Below are 11,426 nucleotides of genomic sequence, written 5' to 3'. Positions count from 1 at the left end.
AACAAAAAGGCTTGGGTAACTGAAGCACTTCATCCCAGAAGTTAGGCGCTACATGAAAGAAAAAAATGTCTCGAATTTAAAGTTCTTTTGATTCTAGACAATGCACCAGGCCATCCAGTTTTGGAGCACCCAAACGTACAATTTTGTTTTTTGCCGCCTAATACCACTTCCCTTATACAGCCACTAGACCAGGGGATAATTGCTACGTTTAAAACGTATTACATAAGAAGTTCATTTCATTATGTTATAGAAAAACTTGATAATTATGAGGAATCATCAGTCATAGATGAATGGAAAAAATTTTCTATAATGGACTGCATTAATCAAGTCAAGATGGCGTTAGATTTATTAAAGCCATCAACTTTGAACTCGTGTTGGAAAAATATTTGGCCAGAATGCGTAAAATGCAAAGATCCTGTTATCGATAATAACGCTGAACTTGCTGATATAATAACAATGGCCAATGCAATCGGTGGGGATGGATGCGATGACCTATCGTTAGCAGATGTAGAAGAATTGTTGGTAGATGAAAGCTTGAGCGAAAATGAAATTATCGAATTTTTCGTTATGATAAAGAACATAGTGACCGAAAGAGATCGTCCAATTTTGAAAGCATCTCTAATTAAAGAAGGTCTTGATCTCGCTACAAAATTAGGTAGTCATTTTGAACAACATGATCATGACGAGGAACGAGCTGCCAAATTTCAACGTGAACTGAAATCATTAATGCCATCTTACAGGGAAGTTTATAATGGGTAAGATAACTGATTTCGTTCAAAAATCTACTGATGTCCCAACACAGTCGGCTAGAAATGATAATGATCAACAAAATCATTCCAGTGATGGCAGTGATATTGTAGTCTTTCGCAAACGTTTACGTTTATTATCAGACAGTGACAATAAATAAAATTGTTTAATGTTTAAATTTTTCTTATGGTTGTACTTTATGTTATTTAAGTTTTTTGGCAATGAATTTCTGATATTATTTTTTTTATGAAATCTAAATTTTAATTTATTTTATTATAATTTAGTTTATTTAATAAATTAAAACGAAAATAAATCTACAACAATATTTTTTTTATATTATTTAGTCTAATTTTAACTTATTTTTTTAGGTCTAGAACCAATCTATTATTTTTGTACTTGGCCAGTATCTTTTTTTACACGAATTTCTCGGGAACCATTCTATCGTGTAAAAACAGAATTAGGTGTACCCATTTCAGATATCGGCCTCAGTGATAAGTGGCAATTCCAAATCTAACACTTCATCTAAGGCTTCACCGCAATCTGGAATAATTTCCCGTTCTATCACTTCAAAAGTATTTCCATCCACCTTTTCGACATCATATTCCACCATATCTTCACACTGGCACTCATTTCCATCTTCAATATCAGAGCAATTTGCAAGAATTTCAAATATCTCATCATAATTTAAAGCTTTATATGCCATATTTTGTGAAAATTTATTATAAATAATCAAACTTTTATATACATTTTTTTTTCTAATCAGAAAAAAAAAACTTACTTTGCGGGTCAATGTCAATTATATTCGACAACAATATATGTATTTGGAATTATAGGTATACGCTAATTACTTTTTCTTTGTTTTTTTTTGATAAGAACGATTATTTGAACACTATTGATTAACATATAATTTTGTCGAACACTTTTGATAAATTCTAAATACCTAAATTTATGTTGAAATATAGCCGATCGGACAATCTTGTTGATAACCCAGCAAAAAGATCAAATTAACTAAGTAACTAAAATTTAGAAAACTGAATGTAGCTTATGTTCATTAAAATGCTCTCTGCCTGACTAACTAATTTAACAACAAGAACTTATGAGCACGTTTACAGTTACTTTTTTGACATGAAAAAGCGCGCTCATTCAATGTCGAATATATTCGACAAATCCACTGAAAGGGTTAAGCTTCAATGAAAAAATTCCACTAAAACGTTGGGAATCTATTGGTTGCCGAAAGAGGATTTGTTTCGATTTCGTTTTAGATGACAACTTTAGTGATCTGCAAGCCACTAAACGAAACATATTGTCAGTTTCTGCTCGCCTTTTCGATGCTCTTGGATTATTAGCGCTACTAGTTACCAAAGCAAAAATCATATTGCAAGAGCTTTGGATTCAAAAACTAGATGTGGATGAGTCAATTCCATTGCGTCTCGACACTAGCTGGCATAGTTTTAAATCTAATGCAGCTTTCAACAGCTTTCAACAATTAGCATTCCTTGTTACGTAAACGTAGAGTCGAGTACCATCTGCTAAATACATGGTTTCTCCGACGCTTTAATAACAGCGTACGGATGCTGTATACATATACGAAGCCAATCTACAGTGGTAATAAATGTACTATATGCTGCTTACTGCAAAGTCTAGAGGGGGTCCGTTGAAGACCAAATCTCTTCCGCGTCTTGAGCTCTCGGCAGCACATGTTCTTTCAAAGTTATGGTCAAGAGTTGCGACTATGTTGAATCGACATTTCGAAAAAATTACATTTTGGACAGGCTCTGAAATAGTTTTACATTGGATAAAAACACATCCTTCCTCACTATAAACCTTCGTCGCAATTAGAGTGTCCGAAATCCAAGAGTTTACTGACAAAGTGAAACAAAATCCTGCGGATCAAGTATCTCGGGCTGTAACGTGAACGAATTAAATAATTTGATATGGTTTGGCGGTCCATAGTTCCTCTTAGAAGACCCTGCATTATGTCCAATTAACATCCACTTCCAGCTGTCCCCAGAAGACGAAGCATTAGAGAAGAAGAAAACTAATTTTACGTTAACAATAAATTTGAAAGATTGAACTTTATCGAAAATTTTTTCTCATCAGAAATTGCTTCGTGTGGTCGTTTATTTACTACAATGGATCAGACGATCAGGGTAGGGATCTGACATCTAACGAATTACACTTGAGTTTTTTGAAAATTGTTCCGGTGATTCAACATTCGGAATTTGCGAATGAAATCCAAACACTGACCAGGGCACCACGCTAACCGCAACATTGCAAAAACTCAATCCGTTCTTGCATGAGTACTTGAATATGTCGCTTTCATCCAAATTAATACGAGTAGGAGATGTAAGCACAAACTGCTTCCATTACAAGCCGAAGCTGCAAACCCAAATACTGGGAAACTTGCTAGTTAAAAGACTTCGAGCGCTACGACCTTTCCTTATATATAGCGTAGATTTTTGGTCGACCGCTCGTTAAAACTTATATCGCAGTTTTTGTGTGCCTTTACTCCGAAAGCAGTACACTTAGAATTAGTTTCTGACTTATCGACTAATTCATTTATTTTCGCCCTAAAAAGCTTCATTGGTCGCCGAGGGATTCCGTAAAAGATATTCAGCGACAACGCAAACAACTTCGTCGGCGCCGACCGCAAGCTGCGCGAGCTGAAGGAGGCATTTGTAGCTCAGGAGTGAAAGGATTCGCCGCAGAAGAAGGATACAGCTTCATCTTTATACCACCCAGGGCGCCGCACTTCGGCGCATTATGGGAGGTCGCGGTGAAATCCACCAAACATCTGGTAGTTCGCGCACTCGGCAACGCTCTTCCCACCGCCGAAGGTTGCTTTTGACAGTACTAGCTGAAGTGGAAGCCATTCTCTATTCGACTACCGCAGCAGTGGGTACTAGAACGAGTCGTCGCAATCGTGGAAGGGCAAGACGGCAAAGTGCAAGTGAATCATGATCCTGTCAAGGTGGCCGGTGTTGCGTCAAGCGACATCCTTTAAACATAAATACGAAATTATTTAAGTATAATACCAAACTAATGTAAATTAATTAATTTTTTTATACTCTCGCAACAATGTTGCTAAGGAGAGTATTATAGTTTTGTTCACATAACGGTTGTTTGTAAGTCCTAAAACTAAAAGAGTCAGATATAGGGTTATATATACCAAAGTGATCAGGGTGACGAGTAGAGTCGAAGTCCGGATCTGTCCGTCTGTCCGTAAATCCGTCCGTCCGTGCAAGCTGTAACTTGAGTAAAAATTGAGATATCATGATGAAACTTGGTACACGTATTCCTTGGCTCCATAAGAAGGTTAAGTTCGAAAATGGGCAAAATCGGCCCACTGCCACGCCCACAAAATGGCAGAAACCGAAAACCTATAAAGTGTCATAACTAAGCCATAAATAAAGATATTAAAATGAAATTTGGCACGAAGAACCGCATTAGGAAGTGGTATATTTGAACGCAATTTTTTTGGAAAAGCGGGCGTGGCCCCGACCCCTACTAAGTTTTTTGTATATATCTCGGAAACTACTATAGCTATGTCAACCAAACTCTACAGAGTCGTTTTCCTCAGGCATTTCCATATACAGTTCAAAAATGGAAGAATTCGGATAATAACCACGCCCACCTCCCATACAAAGGTTAACCGACTAACAAAAAACATCAAAACACTAAATTTTACGGAAGAAATTGCAGAAAGAAGCTGCACCCAGGCTTTTTTTAAAAATTGAAAATGGGCGTGGCCTCGCCTACTTATGGACCAAAAACCATATCTCATTAACTACTTGACCGATTTCAATGCAATTCGGTATATAATATTTTCTTAACACCCTGATGACATGTACGATATATGGGTGAAATCGGTTCACAACCACGCCTTTTTCCAATATAACGCTATTTTGAATTCCATCTGATGCTTTTTCTGTATAATACGAGTATATATGTATGTACATTAAGAACCAATGATGACAGCGGAATAAAACTTTAAAAAAATACGGTATTTGAAAAATATGTAAATGACGTATAATGAAATCTCGATTATCATGCGAGAGTATAAAATGTTCGGTGACACCCGAATTTAGCCCTTCCTTACTTGTTTATTAAATATTTGAATTGAAATGTTAAAGTTTAGTTTATTTAAAATATTCACCCTAATAATACTGTTTTATATACTCACCATAATTTTCTACCATAATGTAACGAAATTAATTCCACTTACCCCTTTTTGTAAATACATATTTACGCGTCCCGTTAGGTCATAAAATTTCTATAATAAAAAATTCAATTGTGTAAGAAGAGCAATCGCGATCGGCCGTTTATATTTTTCGGTACAGCCAATTTAGTTTTCATGCATTCTCAAGTGACTAATTTTTCGCAAAATAATTTGAGATTTTTAAGTTTCATCGAAAATTTTACTCAAGTTACAGCTTGCATGGACGGAAGGACGAACAGAGACATCCTGCCGGATTTCTATTATTTTCGTCATCCTGATCCTTTGTATATATACTTATAGCCCTACATCTATCTCGCTTATTTCTGTGATTCATACAACCGTTTAGTGAACTCTGCAGCAAAATTTTGAGAGAGTATACAAGCGACGAAAAATAGTGAATAAATTGCAAAAGCGCATATGCTGATCTTCTGAAATTTTGATTTTAAAAGTAAATATTTTCTAAAAGTAACATTTATTGCAAAACAACGTTAGCTAGTTAACTTATAACATTCTTGTTTAATATCTCAAATATTTGTATTATATTAAATTCATTCTAAATAAAATTTTATCTTAATTTTTAGCGATTTGAATGGCGGTTAATGTAGCTTTAATATAGTCATGGCAACTTTTTAAAAAGTTTTTAACCACAAGTACCCAAATTTATTGTGACACACTACGTCCCTATGGCTTCGCTTACCATTATCCGTGGCTTGGCTAAAGATTTAGTCAGCTTACGAAAGAGGAAATTCTTTAGGAAAAAGTTTGGTTTTCTTATATTACTAGAACAACAAACAAATTATCGCATAAGGGCGAGTGCTAAGAGAGTTTGCGGTTTTCAGAAATATTTTGCTTGATAAGGAATTAAAGCACGATTTAAGTTTCTAAAAGCATTCCAATGCGTTATTATATTTAAGTATTTCAGTAAGTGTAAGTGAGTTGGTCTGCAGGCCTGATTTATTGTGGAGGAAATATAAAAAGAATAACAGCAAATTAATAAATATGAACAAACTAAAAGTGCGCAATTTGTGTGTAATACTCGCCTACATACTAAGTCAACTGATCATAAAGAACAAATTTCTGTTGGCGCACACTACGGAAATGGAGTTAATCAAAACTACTATTGAACCAGTCTTCACTTGGTCCCCCAATTGCTATAGCGATGAGAAGACTAAATGTAGCTGCTATGGTGATGATGATTTTCGTTGTACAATTGTAGACAGACTCAATGATATTTACATCGAGTTTTCTTCCAACTTACGGACTCTGGTTGTAATTTGTTCCATAGGCACAGAAACTAATATAAATTATCTACTCGATCGCAAATTTCAGTCAATTTTACTTAAAACCCGTTATTTGGAAGTGACAAATTGCAAGAATTTTACACACGAAATCTATATGAATGACGATGTGCGGGAAATTCTAATAGACATGCAGGAGTTGAATAAAATAATACTAGTAAATAACAATGACCTTGCTGCAGGAACAATGGAATATTATGGTGCCGTCATGAATATGCTTCACTTACAATTGATTATTAAATCAAATCGTAATGAAATCCGGAAAGCAGATGTTATAAGCATACCAACTGACACATTTTCTACGCTGAACCAACTGGAAACGCTTACGCTTAGCGTATACAGTCTACGAAACTTTTCGCTGCAAAACTTGACGCAAACACACTTTAAGAACCTCACTGCGCTCAGGCAGCTTGACTTAGCCGGAAATAATATGCAAATGTTGGACGCAAATATCTTTGCAGCGCTAACGAAATTGAATTGTCTGAATTTGAGCCGCAACGAAATCCGGGAATTGCCGGAAGATATATTTGCAAATCAACGTAAACTTTTAATACTGGATCTGAGTCACAATTTATTGACACATTTAACACCACACATTTTCGATCAAACTCCTTGGCTATGGCAGTTGAAACTTGCTGGCAATTTCCTGCACGACACCACAAATCTCATGGAAAATCTCAAACCGCTGCATTATCTACATAGGCTAGACGTGAGCCAGAATCAACTGCAAACTATTTGGAGCACCGAGACTTCCGTCAATAGAACACCAAGGTTACTAACAAAATTTCGATACAGTTATGAGTGCATAATGATTTAGCCGAAAGATCTTAACTATATTATCAAGTTGCAACCAGAAATTTACGAAGATGGCAAGATTATCTCGACAGTAATCAATTTAAGTGGCAATCGTTTGCGCGAATTCAATTTGGACTGGCTTCTAGCAGCGAACATTACATGCCCTTTTGAAATAAACCTAGAGCACAATTTGATTGAAAGCATTTTTGCTTTACAAAATTTCTTCGTTACGACTGACGATTGTGTGCCCGAAATCAAAATGACAGGTAATCCGATCGTGTGCGATTGTAAATTGGCTTGGATTTACAGTGAAAACTATCGTTCGTTGTTCAATGGTTCACAGTGCGTTCAGACGTCAACCAAACTAGTAAAAGATCTTGCGCAGCTGGAACGTAAAGAACTGTGTGCTTGGGAACCAGTAATGTGCCCCATCGAATGCAATTGTTACACACAATTTGAGTTCCTGCACATCAATTGCAAGGGTGCGCAACGTATCGAACAGCTCCCTCGCCCCGAGCAAGTTGGGCTCAAGAGTTCGGTACTCGACATTAGCAATAACAATTTCATTGTATTGCCGCTAAACACGGCCTTCGGCTATGGTAACGTTTCACAACTCAACGCGTCGTACAATAAAATCACGAGCATAAATATCAGTCAACTGCCAACCAATTTGACGGTTTTGGATCTACGAAATAATCGCTTAAAATCTTTAAATGATGAATTCTTGCGTGCATACCTCAATGAGAGTACAAAACTAAAATTTCTCTATCTAAGTGAAAATCCTTGGTTTTGCAACTGTTCCACGCTGCAACTGCTGTACACTCTACGTACACATCGGAGACGCATACCCGATGCAGACCAGTTACTCTGTGTTAATCTGCTGAACGATACACTCCTAACAGCAAATGTGAGAGAATTGTGTCCAACTCCTGTTAACGTTGAATATTATCAGGACTTGAATACAACTTTGATTAGTGTAGGGTTAACCATAATTATTTTTCTCTGCATTATCGTACTCTTCTATAAATATAAATTAGAAGTGAAAGTATGGTTATATAGCCACAACATATTGAGATTTTGCATTCGCGAATGTGAGCTGGATAAGCATAAAACATTCGATGCGTTTATTTCATATGCACACCAGGATGCAGACTTCGTCAACCATACATTGCTGCCGCAACTCGAACAGTGCGAACCACCATTTCGTGTATGCACGCACGAACGCAATTGGCTGGCTGGCGCTTATATACCTGAACAAATCATCGAATCGGTGGAACAGTCGCGTCGGACGATCATTGTGCTCTCGCAGCACTTCATCGAGTCAGATTGGGCGCGCATGGAGTTTCGCACAGCGCATCAGTGCTCGTTGAACGAGGGTCGTGCGCGCATAATAATGATTAAATATGGAGAAATCTCGAAAAGCGAGTTATTGGACAGAGAACTAAAGGCATATTTGGATATGAATACATATCTGGATTGGCAAGATGTCAGATTTTGGGACAAATTACGCTACGCCATGCCACATAAAGTGGGTAGAGAGAGGAATTCCGATATGCTAAAAATTAACGGCAGAATGTATGTTATGGGACAAGCTGAGATGAATCGTTTGCGTGACGAAATTGTTTAAATTTGTCACAGTTGGGTTGTGGGAAAGCAATTGGTTGCAGGATGGTAAGAGTTTTCACAAATACATTTACATATATTTATGAAAATACAAATATATTACATTTAGTTACAGCTACTCAGTGAAATCTTCCGACTCTTCTGTGACACAAAGAGTTATTCAAAATGTTGCTACTAAGAGAAAGATGGATATAATCTTGGCCAACCTGTTCACCAAACAGGGGTAAATACCATTTTATTATATTTCAAGTAATCATTTAATAAATTCTAGTGTATATGTAATTAAAAAATACACAATGTTATGTGTTTGTATATACAACAATTATTTACTTAAATATTTTAACTAGAAAGAAAGCGTAAGTTCGAGTGCAAAGGGATATTTTATGAGTAGTCTTGAAAGGTGCAATGAGGAATAGTGCTGTCAGGTGCTGACCAAATGGAACTATTTCGATCTTATGGCATTTATCATTTGAAGGAAACCGTATAAAGTACCAAAACTAATCAGTAAATTAAGATATACAAGCGGGTGTCACCGAACATTTTATACTCTCGCATGGTAAAGTGATAATCGAGATTTCATAATACGTCATTTACATATTTTTCAAATACCGTATTTTTGTAAAGTTTTATTCCGCTATCATCATTGGTTCCTAATGTTTATACTCGTATTATACAAAGAAGGCATCAGATGGAATTCAAAATAGCTTTATATTGGAAGAAGGCGTGGTTGTGAACCGATTTCAGCCATATTTCGTACATGTCATCAGGGTGTTAAGAAAACATTATATACCGAATTTCATTGAAATCGGTTTAGTAGCTCCTGAGATATGGTTCTTGGTCCATAAGTGGGCGGCGCCACGCCCATTTTCAATTTAAAAAAAAAGCCTGGGTGCAGCTTCCTTCTGCCACTTCTTCCGTAAAATTTAGTGTTTCTGACGTTTTTTGTTAGTCGGTTAACGCACTTTTAGTGATTTTGAACATAACCTTTGTATGGGAGGTGAGCGTGGTTATTATCCGATTTCTTCCATTTTTGAAGTGTATATGGAAATACCTGAAGAAAACGACTCTGTAGAGTTTGGTTGACATAGCTATAATAGTTTCCGAGATATGTACAAAAAACTTAGTAGGGGCGGGGCCACGCCCACTTTTCCAAAAAAATTACGTCCAAATATGCCCCTTCCTAATGCGATCCCTTGTGCCTTAACTAAAATATCTTTATTTATGGCTTAGTTATGACACTTTATAGGTTTTCGGTTTCCGCCATTTTGTGGGCGTGGCAGTGGGCCGATTTTGCCCATCTTCGAACTTAACCTTCTTATGGAGCCAAGGAATACGTGTACCAAGTTTCATCATGATATCTCAATTTTTACTCAAGTTACAGCTTGCACGGACGGACGGACAGACGGACGGACGGACAGACAGACATCCGGATTTCGACTCTACTCGTCGCCCTGATCACTTTGGTATATATAACCCTATATCTGACTCTTTTAGTTTTAGGACTTACAAACAACCGTTATGTGAACAAAACTATAATACTCTCGTTAGCAACATTGTTGCGAGAGTATAAAAATGTGAAGACTTTTAAAGAACACCTCAATTTATACAAATTAATAAACATTTCTGAATACTCAAAGTGCGTAAAAGCAACAGAAATAGAGATATTCAACGAAATTAAATAACCAGTGAAGTTAATTTATTGTATTACAAAAAAATAAGTAAAAAGATAATTATAAAAGTTAAGGTCACCTTCAAATAGTAGAAAGGTCACCTCAAGGACAAGTGAAAGAAGTTATGCGATAGCGGTTCCAATAAGAAAAAAAATTTAAAACATTTACATCAAGTATACTTGAAAGAAGTGAAGCGAAAGTGGTTCTAATAAGAAACATTTTACAACAACATTTTCTCTTTGGAGAATACCTAAAAGGTCACCTTGAAAAAGGAAAAAGGCCGTTTAGGACAGACCAGAACATTCGACTACAAAACACATCGCTACTACAGAAGTTTAGCGAAAGCGGTTCTAATAAGAAAAAACAACACAACATTTTCTCTTTGGGGAATACCTAGAAGGTCACCTTGAAAAAGGAAAAAAGCCGTTTTGGACAGACCAGAACATTCGACTACAAAAAACATCATTACTACAGGTATTTATAAAACCAACATTTCAACAACAAAATTGCATATCCAACTGCAACAACTAAACGCCAACAAGAAGAAGAAAAAGCAGCTGGAATATAAATATTGCAACAACAACGCACCGGAATACTTTTGATAATACTGTACAAAAACTCACAGTCAAAATGGACAACTTAGATATTAATACTAAATTTAAACTTATTTCTACAAATCTTTCTAGCATACTACCATATGATGGCAATGAAAATTCTTTGTTAGGGTTTATAGAACGAATTGATTCTATGATCCCTATTTTAGAGTCTTTCCCAGTAGATTTTAAAATTTTACTAATGGGAAATATAAAAGATAAAATCGTTGGCAATGCAAGACAATCATTATCAACATCCATGGGTGTTGGGCCATTTGAACGTCTTGTTTGTCGAGTGCCGTTCTGTATATTTTGTCTTGCTGAATTACCATAGCCGTTATTATTATTATTAATATTATTATTACGATATTGATTTGTATATTGGCCTGAATTTCCTGTCCGATAATTAGTTTGTCTCTGTGGATTATTTGGGTGAAAATTATTTTGCCCTGAAAAGTTAGTATTTCTTTGTGAGTATCGT

General features: G+C 36.1%; 1 protein-coding gene across 1 annotated transcript; it reads left to right on the top strand.

Annotated features, from left to right (window-relative positions):
- Positions 1-5,965: 5,965 nt before the first annotated feature.
- Positions 5,966-8,709, top strand: LOC126753732 (protein toll-like). The gene is made up of 2 exons (XM_050465402.1): positions 5,966-6,973; positions 7,082-8,709. Exons 1-2 carry the CDS (start codon positions 5,966-5,968, stop codon positions 8,684-8,686), a joined length of 2,613 nt encoding a protein of 870 aa, XP_050321359.1. The 3' UTR covers positions 8,687-8,709.
- The last annotated feature ends 2,717 nt before the right edge of the window (positions 8,710-11,426 follow it).

Source organism: Bactrocera neohumeralis, chromosome 3 (genome assembly GCF_024586455.1).
Source record: "Bactrocera neohumeralis isolate Rockhampton chromosome 3, APGP_CSIRO_Bneo_wtdbg2-racon-allhic-juicebox.fasta_v2, whole genome shotgun sequence".
In the NCBI taxonomy this organism is placed as follows: domain Eukaryota; kingdom Metazoa; phylum Arthropoda; class Insecta; order Diptera; family Tephritidae; genus Bactrocera; species Bactrocera neohumeralis.
This window is presented reverse-complemented; position numbering and strand designations above follow the sequence as displayed.

Coding starts and splice junctions, on each gene's coding strand:
- LOC126753732 (XM_050465402.1), top strand. CDS start 5,966: ATGAACAAACTAAAAGTGCGCAATTTGTGTGTAATACTCGCCTACATA. Junction 6,974..7,081: donor ATTATCTACATAGGCTAGAC/GTGAGCCAGAAT, acceptor ATAATGATTTAG/CCGAAAGATCTTAACTATAT.